The sequence below is a fragment of the Engraulis encrasicolus genome, chromosome 20, assembly GCF_034702125.1.
Source record: "Engraulis encrasicolus isolate BLACKSEA-1 chromosome 20, IST_EnEncr_1.0, whole genome shotgun sequence".
In the NCBI taxonomy this organism is placed as follows: domain Eukaryota; kingdom Metazoa; phylum Chordata; class Actinopteri; order Clupeiformes; family Engraulidae; genus Engraulis; species Engraulis encrasicolus.
This window is the reverse complement of record NC_085876.1, coordinates 28297079-28317078: the sequence shown is the minus strand read 5'-3', so window position 1 is coordinate 28317078 and position 20000 is coordinate 28297079. Positions and strand designations below refer to the sequence as shown.

Genomic DNA, 20000 nt, shown 5'->3' with positions numbered 1-20000 from the left:
CCACTTTTGCCGCATCCAGTGTGTTCACCCCATGGGACTTGCCCACTCCCAGAGATCAGAGGGGGGGCCTCAAGTGGCATGCTGCCGCTGTTAGTGTAAGACCCCGACTGGCTCCTCACTGTTACTTCAACAAGCAACGTTGTGTTGAGTTTAGAGATTTACATCGGGAATAGTAATGCCAATGAGCTTTTACGGATTACAGTGCATTGCACTTAGCATGGCACATTCCCCCTGGAATGATGTAGGGTTTAGATCATTGAATCTACGATATGTGTTTCAGCCACATTCTTCCAACTCATATTGCTTTCAGCATTGCACCGCTACATTCATGAAAAATGAAAAAGGTCGCACCATGCATAGGTTTCTTTGTTACACAGACGCGCTTCGGCCGAAACGCGTCTGTGTAATAAAGAGACCTATGCATGGTGCGACCTTTTTTCATTTTTCAGTTTTACAATATTTTGGTCAGCACCCTTAAAAGTAAGACAAAAATTGTTGGGTGACGCCTGCTCCAACCCTTATGACCGCTACATTCTTAACATGAACCCCTTTACTCTAATGTAGAGTAGATTATACGCCTCTCTCCTAATCAGGACTAGCAACATATTGCACACTGTAGATGTATTGTACATTGTTTGGTGGTAATGGCCGCATGCAGTGGACTACAGTATGTCTCTGCCTTACAATCATTTTTAGGTGTAGCCTCTTTACTGCAGATGGGGTGGCCGGCGAGCCTAATCACTATTTGCTGAAAATACTCAACTATATAATAAAAACATGGCTATGACATTACCCAGAGCCTTTAGTAAAAGATTAATACATAGACATTACTACTTTGGTGACAGTAAGGTTATAACATGTGCTCTGCGCAAAGGGGCGAAGGAGACATTCTGTAGTAATAATACTCAAAACTTTCCTGCAGCCTACATCTCTGCTCTACAAAGAAAGACTTAAGGAGATACAGCCACATCATTCAGGGCTTTCCAACAGTATGTCTCTCCTCTACAGTGATGGCTTTAAGGAGTTCCTGCACTTTGATCTGCTGTCACCTTGCCAAGTCATCAGCACCGCTGTAAAAACACAGATAATTACTGTAAAGAGTTGTTATCAGCCTTGGTAGGTGACTGTACTGAAAGCTTTAGTTTGTCTAGGACAGTAAGGGCGAGCAGCATGGTGAGAACTGGACCTTTCTTATCTACTTCTCAGACATTTATTACAGCACTCACTTCACTGAGAGGGCCACAGGGAGATTTCCGCCACTTTTATGGTTCAGTGTGTGTGTGTGTGCGTGTGTGCGTGTGTGTGTGTGTGTGTGTGTGTGTGTGTGTGTGTGTGTGTGTGTGTGTGTGTGTGTGTGTGTGTGTGTGTGTGTGTGTGGTGTGTGTGTGTGTGTGTGTGTGTGTGTGTGTGTGTGTATGTGTGCGTGCGTGCGTGCGTGTGCGCAGCAACCTCTTTAAAAACACCGCTCCAATATTGTCTGAAAAGAGTCCTTATAAACTTGTTTTCCGGCCATCAAAAGCCTCTTAGTGTCACTTTAAACTCCTCTTCTTGTCTTCAGTTGCTCCCATAGCCCTGATGTCATGTTAAGCTGACGCATCACAATTTTTAGCAATGACCTTTGCTTAGGGGCGGCCGGGCAGCAAGTCATGAGCATGACATGGGACAAGGGGGATTGACTGGCCTTTAGAGCTCATACCCCCCCGACCCCCCCATATCGCTACTGTGGCGTGTACCTAAATGATGCAGTGGCAACTCAACACTTAAAGCAGTGGTTCCCAAACTGGGGGTCGTGCACCCAAGAGGGATTGCAGAGGTACTGATGGGATGGTCGTGGAGAAAAAGGAACATGGTTAGTAACAGAATTCATTTTTATGGTTAATAGATGTATTTGCTGTCCTGTGGATTTCTAGCAATATTAGCAGGCAAACTATTAATGGCTATTAATGGAAAAAGCAGCAATATTAATAGATATGGAAGCCTACGCAATTAGGCAATTGCCTTGCCAGGGAATCATGAAAATATTTGAAAAGGGGGTCCCCGCTGAAAAAGTTTGGGAACCACTGACTTGTAGACAGTCAAATTTAGCGCTCTTCGACTTTGTCCTATTCGCTATCAAATTGAATTAAACCTGCCAAATTTACTCTGACGTGAGGGGAGGACTTACGCCACAGTGGACATACATTGGGGATTGACTGTCCTTTAGTTCTCTCACTCCCCTCACACTGTTACTGTAGTCAGTGGTGTACGGTAAGGGGAGGACTGTACAGTGGACACTGAACAAACAACAGGCTGCCTCTGATAGCTTTAAAAATAGACCACGGGAAGCCTGTTCAATTTACGCCGCATTCCCCAAGGGTGGGAGATGGGATATTTCTGACCTCCTACATGCTGAAATGCATTGGACCGCCTGTTGAAGCGGAACGTTCCAAGTCGCGAGCTGGGGCTAAATGGAAGTACCCCGACTTGGAAATTGTGACGTCAACATAGCAATGACAGTGCAGAGAGATAGAAATAGTTTAAGTTTGACTTGCTGGTTGGAACGCTTTCAAGTGGGAGGTAGCTGCCTCCTGGTTGCACATTGGGAAGCTCCTACCGCTGGAGAATGCAGCATTAGCACTGCCTCAGCCGGGATCAGGGGACTCACGCAGACCACAGTTCACTTTCACTTTTCGTATTGATGTTGATTCCCCGCTGACTGAACAACCTTAGGTTGACACAGTGTAGTTCGCACAGTAGGCCTACATAACACAACTATGCTTAATCTCTATTAACTATTTCATTTCCTATATTGATGAGTGACACCAATGAACAGCCTTGAGCTGTCACAGTACAGCATAGTACACAGAGATTAAAAACAGTAGCCTATATTCAAAGAGGAATTAAGATCGAAGAATTAGTATTACGGAAGATTAAAAACATTTGATCAAAGGGTCAAATCAAAGGCATCTGTTAACAACTTTGTCTTAAGTTTGGATTTAAAACTAATGGAGGCGCTTTTATAGTCTGGGAGCTTTGCAGCATAGCAGCTGAAAGCTGCCTCTACACTCTTAGTCAGTGAAAAGGCATACGTAGCTACCATTCTACACTTCTATGACATTGCACACGGTCTTAAGTAATCCATTACGACCTGGTCATTGCCATTCTGGTATCAGCAAATTTGTAACAGGGGCCACGTCTTAATACGGTAAATCCCAAACTATTTCTTTCATAAGCTGATGTCCACTGCTTACTGTCACTTTGATGTTGAGTGACCATGGAACAACCTTAGGTGGACACAGTATGGTGAGCACAATAAGTAACACAACTCTAGTATGCTTAATCCCTAAATATTTCCAACCTAAGGCCTTAATAAAAGGGTGTTTGAATGCTTTCTGTTTAAACAGTAGCGCTCTGCTGTGAACAAACATTGTGAGATTGGTGCGGACCTGCCGCTTGGTCCTCACAAACTAATGGTCCCTTCTTTGTAGAGATTTTCAGTGGACGTGTTTGTGGATAAAATGACCACAAACATATACAAACACAAACACGCTCACACACACGTGTACACACACAGACACACACACACACACACACACACACACACACACACACACACACACACACACACACACACACACACACACACACACACACACACACACACACACACACACACACACACACACACACACACACACACACACACACACACACACACACACACACACACACACACACACACACACACACACACACACACACACACACACACAGGGGGGAGGTTGTCTTTGCTTGACGAATGGCACATGTCTACTCGTCTCCAAACACTTAGAATTTTTTAAAAGATAAACATACAGGCTGCTGACGCATAGTACACTTGGTACCAAACACTTGAAAGCAAACACTTGAAAACATAGAAAACATTACAAGGTTTTTCCATCCATTGGTATTCATCTCTGGCCAGCCTGACTCACGAATGGACACCAACACACACGCACACAGACATGAACTATCAGGCTAGGCCAAGAACGCACACACACACACACGCACGCACACACACGCACGCACACGCACACACACACACACACACACACACACACACACACACACACACACACACACACACACACACACACACACACACACACACACGCACGCACACACACGCACGCACGCACACACACACACACACACAGGCACTGGGTGTGGAGCACAGGACAGGCAGGCTTCCTTCTCGTGTCATGTCCAAACCCACCCCCCTACCCCCAACAACCAGCCAGCTTCCTCTCCCTAATTCTTGGATCCCCCTAATGGGCCACTCTCTGTCTAAGCTCTCACCTCCTCCTCCTCCTCTTATCTCTTCCGGCCGGCTGCAGTGCCTTGATTCCCCCTGAGAGGAGGAGGGGGGTTGGGGGGGATAGGACCCGTGGAAGGATAGCCCCTCTACTCTACTCTACTCATCACCAGCGCTGCATTACTGTAGCCTACTCCCAAGTCAGTTCCTAGAAAGATACAATGCTAGTGGAGATAGCGCTGTTCCCGTTGACCTTGTCTGTATTAATTATATTGTTATTGGCCTTTCCTGCATTATTGTTGTTGATGCTGCTGCCCCCTAACAACCTTCCAGCAGGGTCGTGCACCCCCCCCCCCTCTTTTTTTTTTGCCTTTTCCAATCAGGTCCTATCATAATGCAATGGCAGTAGTCTACGGAACGACTTGATTGGAACGACATTATTGTCGCTGACCTTTATTACTATTGTTGAGTGTTATTGCCCTTTCCTGCATTGCAGTTGCTGTTGCTGCCACATACTACATTCCAGTAGCATTAGCGGCAGGGCCGAGATTCCCCAAGAGAAGAAATTACACCTTCAGGATAGCCCCTCTACTTCACTTCACTGCCAGCGTTACCTCTCAAATCAGTTCCTAGATAGACACAATGCTATTGGAAGACAGCGCTGTTGCTGTTGCAGTTGACCTTTTTCTGTATTAATTATATGGTCATTGTTATTGGCCCTTCCTGAATTGTGTTGTTGTTACCTAGTTCCTTTCCAGTTGCATTGTCTGCAGCTGCCTGTGGGGTTATGATTCCCCTAGGGAGGGAATAGCAGCAGGGTAGTGGGATAGCCCTCGACTGTGCGCTACTCATTCCCAGCCATCTCCAATCAGACACCATCACACAATGCTACTGTATTGGCATTAGTCTATGGAACGGCTTGATTGGAACATTATGGAACATTGCAATATTCCATTTCCTTATTGGTGTTGACCTTTTCAGTAGCACTATAGTTGTTAATGGTCTTTCCTGCGTCATTGTTGTTGTTGCTGCTACCCTTAGCTACCGTACAGTAGCATTGGCCTTGGGGTAGTGATTCCTGTAGAGTGTAATGGAGCCTTTGCAGGATAGCGCCTCTACTGAGCACTACTTAGAGTGGTCGATACGGTTCACGGCTTCCTGTACATAAAGCGGTACATAAAGCCTCGATTCTGGGATTTTGGAAGTTGCACATAAATGATCGGAACACCCTAAGTTGGAAACCGCTAAAATCTGCAGTTGCTAAATGCACGTAATTCTCAATGTTAGCCGAAAAATAAAGAAATACTACAACTTCCTGTCCCTGCCTCAACGTCGTCCAAATTGCCAGCAAAGTCATGCACGTATACTGTGATTAGGGAGCTACCCTCAGCCCTGAACCTTTTTGGTTAAGCTTTTGGTTAAGGATTTGGCAGGACCTATAAAATTCGTCTTTTTCCGTATCCCATGACAGTTCAAGGTAAGACTAATAGCAAGTTGCTGAATTCCACTTTAATACTATTCATTGCAACCCACTAGTGCTGCAATAGCCAGCCTTTGATTAGTCCATGACACAATGCCACTGGGATGCATTTGGGGCAGCAACAACAATATTGCAGGAAAGGCTAATAACACAGTAATAGCATACAGAGAAGGTCAACAACATCAGTGCTGAATGGTACCCACAACTATGCAGCAAAGGGCAGCAACAACGTCAATGCAGAAAAAGCCAACAAACAATAACAACGTAGTGAAGGGCAATGACGAAGTCGCAAAGAACATTTAGCTGGTACTCTTATTCAGAGTGTAAAGGTGGCAGGTACCACGTACTGGTACTACGTACTGTCCCCTATTAAACAACATTTTGCTCTGATGCCTTGAGAGAGCAATATCAAATGTTTTTGGTCCTCTGCCAACATAATAGTGATGGAATTGTCTTATACTTATACTGCTTTTAGGCCGTCCAGAACGGTGCCGGTGCTCGTTCCCCGAACCATCCGCAAATTGACGTACCACTTGAACCAATTTGGAAACATTATTTTAAGCTGGGGGAAAAAAAACTACTTAGTGTGGCTTTAACAAGGGAGTATGTTGAGGACTTTGACCTCTGACCTGTGGAGGGTCTGGGGGCCGCTGCACTTCAAGGAGTGGCATTATCCCCTTGTTGAGACAGAGTGCCAACAGGGAGCATATCTCTCAACAAGATTAGGAGCTGCATCTGCTGTGCGTGTGTATGTGCGCGCGCGTGTGTGTGTGTGTGTGTGTGTGTGTGTGTGTGTGTGTGTGTGTGTGTGTGTGTGTGTGTGTGTGTGTGTGTGTGTGTGTGTGTGTGTGTGTGTGTGTGTGTGTGTGTGTGTGTGTGTGTGTGTGTGTGTGTGTGCCTGCGCGTGTTCGTGTCTGTGTAAATGGGTAAATGTGGATACCGGTACACCAACAAACACACAAATGCAGACTGTACAGAGCTAACACCACAAACACACACACGCACACACGCACGCACGCACGCACGCACGCACGCACGCACGCACGCACGCACGCACGCACGCACGCACGCACGCACGCACACACACACACACACACACACACACACACACACACACACACACTCTCTGCACATTCTCCCCTCCATGTTTCTTTCCAGGTATCCTGTGCCTGTGCTTGCAGCTATCTACTGTGTTTATTTGTTTGCCTGTCTGAGTGTCAGGACGCGAAGGCAGATAGCAGCATCCTTTTGTAGCGGCAGATGCCAATCTTCAAGCACGGAGCTCTATCGTGCTATCGCTCCCCCCCATCTCCGATATCTCATATTGGCGCCCGGGCGCTACCATGCACTATCTTCATTCCCACAGGGGGGAGATACTACAAGGCTTAGGGCCTTATCTGACAAAGACGTGTGGAGTTGTAGAGCGGCTGGCATACTTACACACATAGGCCTACATGTGCATGGATGGATGCACAGACTTATCGTATACAGCAGCATGTGTTGTATGCAGCTTAGGCATGCTTTATTACGGTTGTATACCGTGTATTGTGACAGACCATTGAGAGAGGATAATGTATGCACTGAGATGCGACCAACTGGCAGTTTGCCGCTTAACATAAAAATGGAAAGACATTAGTGGTGTGGATTGGCACTTCCCTCACAATCCGATTAGGCAGCGATTCGATTTGATTCGATTCGATGCGATTCGATCCGATCCGATTCAATTCTACAATGCATTGCAATGCATTACATTTCTACTGAAAGCAAAGCAAATGTTTAATCAGTCATGATGAGGCAATACAAGTAGTCAGAGCAACATATTATTGGCTGTTTTCTGTATCAGTCTGTATCAGTGCAATGTTTTGAAGTGCTTTTATTTAATTTAACATTCATTTGCTCCCGAAATATCCATGGAAGTAATTGAAACTTAAAAAAAATTGCCGGATCGATTCTGGAACTTGCCGGATCGATTCTGGATCGTCCATGCCCCGCATTGGATTGGATCGCCGGATCGATCATTGTTGACACCACTAATAGACATTACAGATTAGACCTATGATTTTTGGCCCAGGCCCGAGCCCGAACCCGAACCCGAGCCAATTTCGGGTCGGGTCGGGCCTGAAATGTCACTCATTACGTTCGGGTAGGGTCGGGTTCGGCTTCTCTATCGTTGACAGTTTTTTTTTTTTTTTTTTTTTTTTTTTTTAAAATAAATAAATAGGCTATGTAGGCTGTGCGTTAATAATATTCCACGTCAGTTGATAATCCAGCAGTGCAGTGCCTGCTGCTAGAATGCACGCGCTTTCCCTCGCCTCTCCCTCCCATCACAGTGCGCTGAGGCATTTCGGCCGTGTTTTGGCCACGAGAGACGCGTGGTCTGCAAAAAACAGAGGTCGCCTCATCAACCCGACACATACTGTAGCCTAATAAACTCTTGCAATGGCAATTCAAGAACTCCTTCATTCCTGTTCTGCTGCTCGCGTCGTTGTTCTTCTTTGTCTCGCTGTCTCTCTCTGTGAAAGTGCCGCGCTAGATTTTTAAGGTCGTACTGCTGCTGTGGCTTATGGCCCAATGATCAGCCGGTCAAAATGACGGACGCCCTTAAAATTTTCCGCCAACTCTTAAAAAAAGCGTCAATGATGGATTATCGCTTAATGTAACCTCTGTGCACTGCAGTGCAGCATACACAGAAATATAAAAGATGGCCTGCATGTTTATACAGTCTATTTAACTTAGATTTCGTAACAAAATACTTTAATGGCTTTAATTTAAGGGCTTTGATTTGTTATCATAGATCACCCCTCCTTATAAATAAAATTTGAAATTTCGGGCTTCCCTCGGGCTCGGGCCTACACATCCAATAATTAGTCGGCCTCGGGCCGGGCCCGGCCCAATTCCCATGGGCCCATGTCGGTTCGGGCTTGGATTTTTTTACCCGTTCTTACCTCTGATACAGATGAATCCGGTAAAGATGAACTGTGACATGAACACCTTCACAACCATCACAACACCACCTCCCCCCCCCAAAAAAAATACACACACACACACACACACACACGTAATTGCCATGTATATATTGAATGTTCACTTGTGTTCAGTTACTGGTGCGCTGAGGGACAGCACAGGTAGCTGTCACACCACCAGACAGCACACACACCTGTAATTCAGAGATTTCCTGAGATCAACTCCACTGCCTATAGGGGATACGGAGCACACACACAGAGGCAGAGACATATGCGCACACATAAGCCCACACACAGGCATGTAAGCACATGCACATACATTACACACAACACGTTAAACTTTGCACGCACGCATGCACGTACGCACACACGCACGCGCACACACACACACACTAAATACAATCTTTCCCTCAGCCCCCACACATACTGTACACACAACACATGTACACACACAACACATGAACACACACAGATAAATGCACGCACGCACACACACACACACACACACACACACACACACACACACACACACACACACACACACACACACACACACACACACACACACACACACACACACACACACACACACACACACACACACACACACACACACACACACACACACACACACACACACACGCACACGCACACGCACACACACACACACACACTGGGTGGTGTTAAGGGGCTACATATTGGTATGTGGTGGTGTGCATGTTGTTGGCTCTTCCTGCTTGTAGACACCCTGGCTCCATCGTGATCCTGTGCACACACACACACACACACACACACACACACACACACACACACACACACACACACACACACATACACACACACACACACACACACAAACACACACACACACACACACACACGCACGCACGCACACACACACACACACTATCTGGCACCGTCGTGATCCTGTCCGCCGGGTTGGTCCACACAGATTTGATTACGCTGCATATTACACCGTGCTCACACCAACCTGTGAGGCTCGCTCTCTCGCTCTCTCGCTCTCTCGCTCTCTCGCTCTCTCGCTCTCTCGCTCTCTCGCTCTCTCACTCGCTCTCGCTCGCTCACTTTGTGGGCTCTATGTACACACTCTTACACACACAGAGACATGTACGCAAGTATGCATGCACACACATGCACACATGCATGGATACACGCTCGTGCAAGCACGCACACACACACACACACACACACACACACACACACACACACACACACACACACACACACACACACACACACACACACACACACACACACACACACACACACACACACACACACACACACACACACACACACACAGCCGCTGACAGCTTTGGCTGGGCCCGGGACAAAGTCATCTGAAAGGGCCCCCTACCCAATAAATACAATGTAAAGGGGACTCAATTAGGGGCCCCCTATCTCCCTGAGCACGGGACAACATACCCCTTTTGTCCCCCCCTGTCAGCGGGCTTGCACACACGCGCACACACACACACACACACACACACACACACACACACACACACACACACACACACACACACACACACACACACACACACACACACACACACACACACACACACACACACACATATGCGGTTACACATGTATGTGTGAAGACAGTCCAGATCATGTTTGTGGACACAGTCACGGACATGTTATCAAGGTATCACTGATATTCTCTTTTTCTCACACACACACACACACACGCACGCACGCACACACACACACACACACACACACACACACACACACACACACACACACACACACACACACACACACACACACACACACACACACACACACACACACACACACACACACACGCACACACACAGACACATCTGTGTGCATGGTTGAAGGCAGCATGTTATGATTTATTCTCAGACTTCAGTACGCTGTATTGATGACAGACACACATACACACACCTGTGCAAGATGCAGATCAAATCTGTGTACATAGTCATGCAGATAGTCTTAGCGATAACTAAAGTGCACAGCTGTATAAATGGACATAGCTACACTCCTACACAAGCACACACACACACACACACACACACACACACACACACACACACACACACACACACACACACACACACACACACACACACACACACACACACACACACGTAGGTACGCACACACTCTCATGCACATGCATGCACACATGTAAGTACACACACACACACTCACACAAACACATATGCATGCACCCAAGCCCGAATGCCCGCATACACACATATACACCCGGTCCCGCATACACACACACACACACACACACACAAACACACATACACACACACACACACATTCCCATTTTTTGAGCTTAGTGGTATTCCATTTCAGCCCACCATGAGTAAGACTGACACCTCCTGCTGTCAAAGCTGCAGAGATTACTGTGATGTGTAAACACCTCTTAAACACACACACACACACACACACACACACACACACACACACACACACACACACACACACACACACACACACACACACACACACACACACACACACACACACACACACACACACACACACACACACACACACACACACACACACATGCACGTACAGAGTGATCACAGTAATACATCATGAGGAGGATACATGTGGAGAGGTATGTTGACAGGTGTGTGTGTGTGAGTGTGTGCACACACCCGTATGTTTTTTTGGGTGTGTGCGCGCCCGTGTATGTGTGTGCGTGCATGTGTGTCAGTGTGTGTGAGTGTGTGTATCAGTGGGTCGGTGTGTGTGTGTGCGTGCGTGTGTGTGTGTGTGTGTGCGTGAGTGCGTGCGTGCGTGCGTGCGTGCGTGTGTGTGTGTGTGTGTGACCCTCTGGGGGCACACATATATAAATCCTCCTCTGTCACAACGCATCGTCACAAAACACTGGATCAAATTCTGGGAGGTGTGCTGTGGAATTTGACCTGTGCTCTGAAAGCTGACCTCAAGGCAGAGAGTGAAAGCCCTCCATACCTGCTGTCAAATTCAAATACAAGTTAAAACTTTCTTTATTGACACTATGTGATCTGGTTCTTGATTGTGATTGGCTGATAGCTGCTATAAATCGAGCGTAAATATTAGTGGTAGGCCGTTATCGGCGTTAACGTGCTGCGATAATGTGAGACTCTTATCGCGCGACAAAGAAAATATCGCACGTTAATCTATTATCAAAATATGGATTTGGGGTTTGGTGATGCGCGTCACCATACAGACGCTTTCAGACTGCGCTCCAGTCGTTTCTCCTCTCCACCTGTTGCTTCAGTAGACCTACTAAATATGAAGTGTTTGCATGCTGAAAACATTAATCCCTCTGCCGTGGTATGTGTTGTTTGAGTGCTTTTTCATAAGTGGTAGACTAAAGAGAAGTTATTGTTTGAGGTGAAGCATAGAGAGACATTATTGTGTGTGAGTAGGATAGGCTACCAGCCCGACATAGCCTACATTTATCACGCATTGCATGGAACACACAGCCTAAACAACTTCCAGAAATCTTGCCTGTGCCATAATTGCAAAACATTCCGTGTGATATGCATGTTGTAGATTGTCAAACTGAAACTGTCAATATCTACTCTCACTGAATGTTTGTGTTGCAATCGCGCACATTTGCGACTCTTGAGATATTCTCATGTCAAACGGTAATAATCCTCGCGGTTGTCGCGCTTGATTTTTTTTTTTTTTGCAAACTGAATTCATGTGGAGTTGTAACTCCTCTGGCGTTCTAACTCTGACAACAACTGTCAGGTTTAGGCCAAATCGCCGTGTGCCAGTGCTGTAGGTTCTAGAAAGCCAGTAGTCTGGCTCTGCTGAGGGCTACTGCGCGCAGAGCTCCTCCCTCTCTTAAAGGAGCCGCTGCTCTTTTTACCAGTCAGTGGCAGATTCTCTCTCTCTCTCTCTCTCTCTCTCTCTCTCTCTCTCTCTCTCTCTCTCTCTCTCTCTCTCTTTCTCTCACCCCCATTAGAAACGCTGAATTGTTGAGGTAATTTTGTTTAAATAGCCTAAATGTTTGATATTTATCTGTATTTTCCTCTCTACAACTTATAGTGCTGTTCATTTTGAAATTTCAGTATCCTATAACTCTAAATGCTTCCTAGCATATTGGACACACTTTACACATATTGCAGTGTTTTTTTTTCATCACCAAGTATCAACATGACAATTTTTTGAAGATGAGATGCATTTTGGAAAAACATGATGCCATCTGTCTTAAGAAACCCCAAGACCTTAAAAAAAAACAATAAAATATAAATTAAAAAAAAAGAAACCCCAAGGTTTTTTTCGGCATTATTTCGCTAGCGTGCCTATTCTGAATGAGCCATTTTGATATAGATTAATCTAGATTAATCTAGATTAATTTCATAATTACAGTGAGATTAATCTAGATTAAAAAAATTAATCTATGCCCACCCCTAGTAAATATACACCATTGCAAACGAAGATTCTAAGTGCGGCTAACTTAACCCCTTAAGACATGGCATTATAAATTAGCTGTTACCAGAATGGCAATGACCAAGTGGTAATGTACTACTAAAGGCCCCGGGCACTGTCGTAGTAGTGTAGTATTATAGTAGTTAACTTTCAATGTCTATTACAGCGTGCCACAGGAGGTACGGCGCGCATTAAGGGGCTACACGCTTGCGTCTAAGTTGATTACGATAATCTGGTGCAGTAGGGAGATGGCAGGAAGAGCACATCTTTGCACTATTTCTGGTTGAGGTGTCAATGTGATTGCAAAGACGCTTCATTCCTGTATGCATCTCGCCTCGCTGAATTTTTGTAGCAAAGTTTGTATGAAATCTGGTCGCCAAAGCTGTCTCCCCTCTGTGTAGTAAGCGAATGACCCAAAATCGAGAAATAAACTGTCAATAACCCAAACTCTGCAAACTCTGCCCATTGGCTACTCGCTTACTCGTGTCACTCAAAGTTAAAATGTTTTTATCTCGGAATCCGCCCACATCAAATCACTCGTACTCTCATCACCAGGCATCGCTTCGGTGGAAAATATAGACATTTTTAGCTGCAAAACGCACTGTACTATGGTCATACTATTGAATAGAAGTTCATTATTTAGTAAATATTCATGAAAATCTATTTTGGCATTAGACGGCACAGTTTCAATTAGCAGCATAGTTTCAATACCTACTCTGGCCACCTTTAAGTTAACTACGTATATTACCAGTCAGCAAGCAGGAGAAGAAGGGGGGCGAGGAGGGGAGAAGACGATAGGTAGAGAAGGAGGAATGTAAGATCCCTTGCATACTGAAAACTGATCCTAGGTCAGCCACTGACCCTCCACTCCTGCTGTCTTTATCCATGAAGTGAAAGGAGAGCATGACAGGGCAGAAAGATGTAAATTATCACGTAAATCTGACCTGCGATCTGAAAACTGACCTTGGGTCAGTGAGGTGAGGACTCTCCACTCCTGCTGTCTTGACCCCTAAGGGAGTCGACACAGAGGAGGGAAAGGGAAGGAGAAGAGGAGGGGGATATTACAGATCCATGTACCATCTCACTGGGCTATGACAACCGACCACGCACGCCTGGAACACTGTGTTGGCATCAGAGGCACAGCCCTTCAATGGTTCAGATCCTTCCTGACAGATAGAAGTTTTTCTGTCTGTCTGGGGGATTCAGTGTCCTCCTCTGCACCTCTCTCCTGTGGCGTGCTGCAAGGATCTATTCTTGCCCCCTTACTCTTCTCCCTATATATGCTTCCCCTTGGGTCTATTTTTAGGAAGTACAATGTATCTTTCCACTGCTACGCTGATGATACACAAATTTACATGCCTTTTAAAGGAAATGACCCCCAGTCTTTTAAACGCCTTCTTAACTGCTTTGAGGATATTAAAGCTTGGATGGCCCTTAACTTTTTAAATTTTAATGAAAGTAAGACTGAAGTTTTAGTGTTTCGGCCCAATACTTCCCCTGCCCCACCTATTGACCTAGGCCCTCTTAAACCTTATGTCAAAGACAAAGCAAAGAACCTTGGTGTGACCCTAGATCCATTTTTTAAAATGGAGAAACAAATTAACATGGTCGTAAAATCCAGTTTTTATCAACTAAGGTTTTTATCCAAGGCTAAACCTTTTTTATCTTTTAAAAAAATTGAAAATGTTATCCATGCCTTTGTCACGTCCCGTCTAGACTACTGCAACGCCCTATACGCCGGCATAAGCTCCGCCTCCCTTACCCGGCTACAACTTGTGCAAAATGCAGCAGCACGTCTTCTGACCAAGACACGGAGGCGTGAACATATCACACCTGTACTCGCTGCCCTCCACTGGCTCCCCGTACGACACAGGATACATTTTAAGATTCTTTTATTTGTTTTTAAAGCCCTACACGGTCTGGCACCCCCCTACCTAGCTGATCTTTTAACTTTACAGAGCCACTCCAGGGCCAACAGGTCAGCCGACAAAATGTGTCTTGTGGTGCCCCGTTCCAGACTTAAAAGTAGAGGGGACCGGGCCTTTGCAGTTGTTGGCCCAAAACTGTGGAACGAGCTCCCCATTCACATCCGCCTAGCTCCCTCCTTAGCTGTTTTTAAAACGTATCTTAAGACCCATTTTTATGCCCAAGTTTTTACTTCCCCTTGATATATTCTTGTCTTTTAAATCTCATTTGGGCCCTATTTTTTTAAACCCTCTTATTTATTGACACACTTGTGTGATGCTCATTCATTTATAGGCCTATAGGCCTATCTGTTCTTACTGATACTGACTTCAGAATTTTTATTTTTATTTTTCTCATATCGTATCCACTAATGCCTGTTTTTTTATGTGTTTTATGGTTGTCTCCACGTCTTTTGTCAATTGTTGCTTTATGTTGTTTCAAGTCTTTTTACTTAGGCCCTTCTGTTAGCACTTTGGTCAGCTGCTTGTGTTGTTTTAAAAGTGCATTACAAATAAACTTTGACTTGACTTGACTTGACTTGACCACAGATCAATGAAGAAGCACTACTACTTACTCCCCTGAAGCACATTAAATGGGAGAAGAGGATGAGGAGGAGGAGGAGGAGGAGGAGGAGGAGGAGGAGGAGGAGGAGGAGGAGGAGTGTGAGGTGACCCAACACTCCTGCTGTCTCCTCTTAGTGAGTTGACACAGAGAGGGAGAAGAGGAGGAGAGAAGTAAAAGATCTCTAGGCCGGAATTTGGCCTCAGTACAGCAAGAATGTTACTCTTCTTAAAGTGCTGGACGTGTAGTTAGCCCAGCGAGAAAAAGGAGCAGGGAGAAGATGAAGAAGAGGAAGTGGAGGATGAGGGGGAAGGGGGAAGAGGAAGAGGAGGGGGAGAAAAAAAGAGGAGGAGGAGGAAGAGGAAGAGGATGAGATGTGCTAGTTCCTTCGCACTCGATTGTGAAGAGATAAACACTGCGGTGAACTTGGCTACTGATCTGGACCACTGGGTATAGCAGGGGAAAGATGGAGGCAGAGAAGAGAGAGAAGAGGAGAGGGGTAGAGAGAGAGAGAAGTGGAGCGAGAGAGAGAGGAGAGTCACTGAAAGGGAGAAAATAGAGAGAAGGAGAGAGACACTGAAAGTGAGAAAGAAGAGAGGGAATGAGGGTCTGATATAGGGAAGTGGACGGGAGGAGAGAGAGAGAAGGGTATGGAAGGAGAGAGAGAGAGAAATAGGGGAGAGAAAGAGAGGGCGGGGGAGAGATAGAGAGATGAAGAGAGAGGGAAGGGAGAGGGAAGTCACGGGACGCGGTGTCTGTTTCCATCCTCATCAACAATCTTCTTCACACCATCCCCTCATACCAGTCACGCTCCCCTGCTCAACACCTATTCTGTGTGTGTGTGTGTGTGTGTGTGCGTGTGTGCGTGCGTGTGTATGTGTGTGCGCGTGTGAATGTGGGTGGGGGGAACTGTGTGTGTGTGTGTGTGGGGGGGGCGGGGTTCTGGCTGGCTGGTTCTGTCTGTCTGGCAAGCCAACTTTGTGTGTGTGTGTGTGTGTGTGTGTGTGTGTGTGTGTGTGTGTGTGTGTGTGTGTGTGTGTGTGTGTGTGTGTGTGTGTGTGTGTGTGTGTGTGTGTGTGTGTGTGTGTGTGTGTGTGTGTGTGTGTGTGTGTGTGTGAGGCAGAGAGGGAGAGGGAGAGAGAGAGGGGGGGGAGATTGATAGAGGGAGGAGAGAGAGAGAGAGAGAGAGAGAGAGAGAGAGAGAGAGAGAGAGAGAGAGAGAGAGAAAGAGATAGGGGGTATAAGCATGTGTGCAGGTATGTGCAGCAGGCACATGTGAGGACACCAGCAGCAGCAGCAGCAGCAGCAGCGAGACCAGTGATGGGCACATGACTACCGTACCCTGCCATGAGCAAAAGTGCGTGTGGTGTGTGTGTGTGTGTGTATGTGTGTGTGTGTGTGTGTGTGTGTGTGTGTGTGTGTGTGTGTGTGTGTGTGTGTGTGTGTGTGTGTGTGTGTGTGTGTGTGTGTGTGTGTGTGTGTGTGTGTACGTGTGTACGTGTGTACGTGCTGTGTACGTGTGCGTGTGAGGGGGGTATTACAGGGTCTGGGTACTGTCTGCCATCTGAGGAATGTTATTATGTGCTACTACATGTGAGTCAGGCAGACAGGGCAGGCAGGCAGACAGACCAGGAAGGCAGGCAGGCAGGCAGACAGACCAGGAAGGCAGGCAGGCAGGCAGGCAGACAGGCAGGCAGGCAGGCAGACCAGGCAGGCAAGCAGACTGGCAGATCAGACAGACAGGCAGGCAGGCAGGCAGGCAGGCAGGCAGGCAGTCTGGTGTGACAGACAGACAGGCAGGGAGACAGGCTAAAGGGCCAGGCCCGTGACTAAGCAGGCATGCAGGGGGGGGGGGGGTGCTGCTCTCTATAAGGTTCCTCCATAACAGTATGGCTGGAATTGCTTATGCTGCCGCCACTGTAAATAATCAAAGAACACCTCACTCCCTCACTCAGTCATATACCCTAAGGCTCGCTCATAATCAGACCGATTTGCACACATGAGCCTCCATGGCATGGCTTGAGATTCTGACTGGCTGTGTTTTTTGTGTGCTGTTTGTGTGTTGTTTGTGTGTTGCACTTAGGACTTTAGTGCGTTGTATCGAGGGAAAGTTTGGACTTTCAGTGCACTAAAATATAAGGCTTGCTCATAATCGGACCAATTTGCACACATGAGCCTCCATGGCATGGCTTGAGATTCTGCCTGGCTGTGTTGTTTGAGAATATACTGCAGTGATCCTGCACTAAAGCGCAGTTCACCTTCTACAGGTGTTGTTAAATCATTTTTGCAGGACTGCAGGACTGCTGAAGTGTGAACTTCGACCTTTCCGTGGACAATGGTCTGGCGTGTGTCCCTGGAAACAGTTTATTAGCACAGAAACAATAGCCATAGAAATACTGTTTTGGCATTCTTACCGCAACACCCTCCGTGTGCCTGTTGTGCAAACGTCACTTTGTGTTCAAATACGCACGCACGCACGCATGCACGCGACACGCACACACACGCACACTGACACGAACACTTGCAAACAAACACACATGCACACACACACGCACACGGACACACACACACTATGCAGGTTTGCAAGTGCAACTGGCCTAAGCCTTCTCCTCCACTCTCTCTGCGCCTCTCCTCTGTCTCGCTCTCTGTCTCTCTATCTCTCCGCCTCCCTCGCACTCTGTCTCTGTCTGTGGCTGTCTGACTAAAAATGGTGATTTCTCAGTCCACCGCCTTATACGGATGACGTCTTAGGTGCTTCCTCTCATTCTCTCTCTCTCTCCCTCTCCCTCTCCCCCTCTCTGTCTCTCTCTCTCTCTCTCTCTCTCTCTCTCTCTCTCTCTCTCTCTCTCCCTCTCTCTATCTCCCCCACCCTCTCTCTCTCTCTCTCTCTCTCTCATTCTTCTCTTGTTCTGCCAAGTCATTCTCTGCCCCTGCTGTTTAGTCTCTCCTCCCAGGGGAATTCCAATCAGCTGGTCTGCTCCAGGTCTCTGCAGCCCCCTCTGCTATTATTATCATTAGTATTATTATTTCCATTATCTGCCTCCATCACTAACTGGGATCTCCATGGCTACCCACCTACTGTATACATACCCCTCACACAGACACACACACACACAGACATGCACACACACACACAAGCACGCACGCACGCACGCACGCACGCACGCACGCACGCACGCACGCACGCACGCACGCACGCACCCACGCACGCACGCACGCACGCACGCACGCACGCACACACACACACACACACACACACACACACACACACACACACACACACACACACACACACAGGCATACCGAGCTCAGAGAGGCACATTTCATGACATAATGGTGTTGCTCTGAAATAGCCGCTTTTACGGGTCAAGTCATTGACGTAAACATTTTGTGTCCCATTAATACCGACCCTCCAAATTACCCCAAATTCTAATCCTCCCAAAATAAAAAACAATGTGCTCTGTATCATGTACGTGTATGTACCATATACTCTATATTATAGAGAGACGACATGCAGTCATGAAGAAAACTGGATAATTTTCGGGCATTTTATCACCGTCTACAGTGGCAAAAAAATACCTTTTTTCGTGTGATAACAGCCATCATTAATCGATCTTTTTCTCTTCCTCTCTCTCTCTCTCTTTCTTTCTCTCTCTCTCTCTCTCTCTCTCTCTCTCTCTCTCTCTCTCTCTCTCTCTCTCTCTCTCTCTCTCTCTGCAGTACGTGTGGCCGGGATGGTCGATGGGACTGTGAGCAGAATGCCTGTCTGATGGAGGATGACATGATCCAGGCAGTCAACAGAGGAAACTACGGGTCAGTTGCTCTTTTTACTCTCTCTCTCTCTCTCTCTCTCTCTCTCTCTCTCTCTCTCTCTCTCTCTCTCTCTCTCTCTCTCTCTCTCTCTCTCTTTCATCACGGGACTGGAGGCCTGTGGAGGTGCTGCCGGATGTGCCGGATGTGAGAGAGACCATTTAAAGAGGCAGACTGCAGTGCTTTTTATCCTTTTTTTCTCTATCTGTCTTTTCTCCTTTTCCCCAATCTTTCTTTTCCCCCATCTGTTTTTTCTTTGTTTCTTTCACCTTCCGCTTCCTTCTCTCTCCTTGTCTCTCTTATGCGCCAGCTCTGTGTATCTCTCTCAGGGCTGAACTGGGCCTGGGCATTTTTGGCAGAGACCAGCCACAGCAATTGTGTCAGTCAGCAGACCTCACTGAGGTCTTTAGTGCATTGTACAGAGGGAAAGGTTTGACTTTCAGATCACTAAAACATAGTGCTAGAGGTGCAGAAGTGCACCATTTGAGACACAGAAACAATCTCTCTC

The 20000-nt window shown here is 46.7% G+C and overlaps 1 protein-coding gene across 1 annotated transcript in view; it reads left to right on the top strand.

Moving 5' to 3' along the window:
- tinagl1 (tubulointerstitial nephritis antigen-like 1) overlaps nucleotides 1-20000 on the top strand; it is a 73889-nt gene that overhangs the window by 27438 nt on the left and 26451 nt on the right. Inside the window, exon 4 of the mRNA XM_063185716.1 lies at nucleotides 19403-19495. Coding sequence (XP_063041786.1) covers nucleotides 19403-19495 — 93 coding nt within the window. The remainder of the gene's footprint in view (nucleotides 1-19402; nucleotides 19496-20000) is intronic.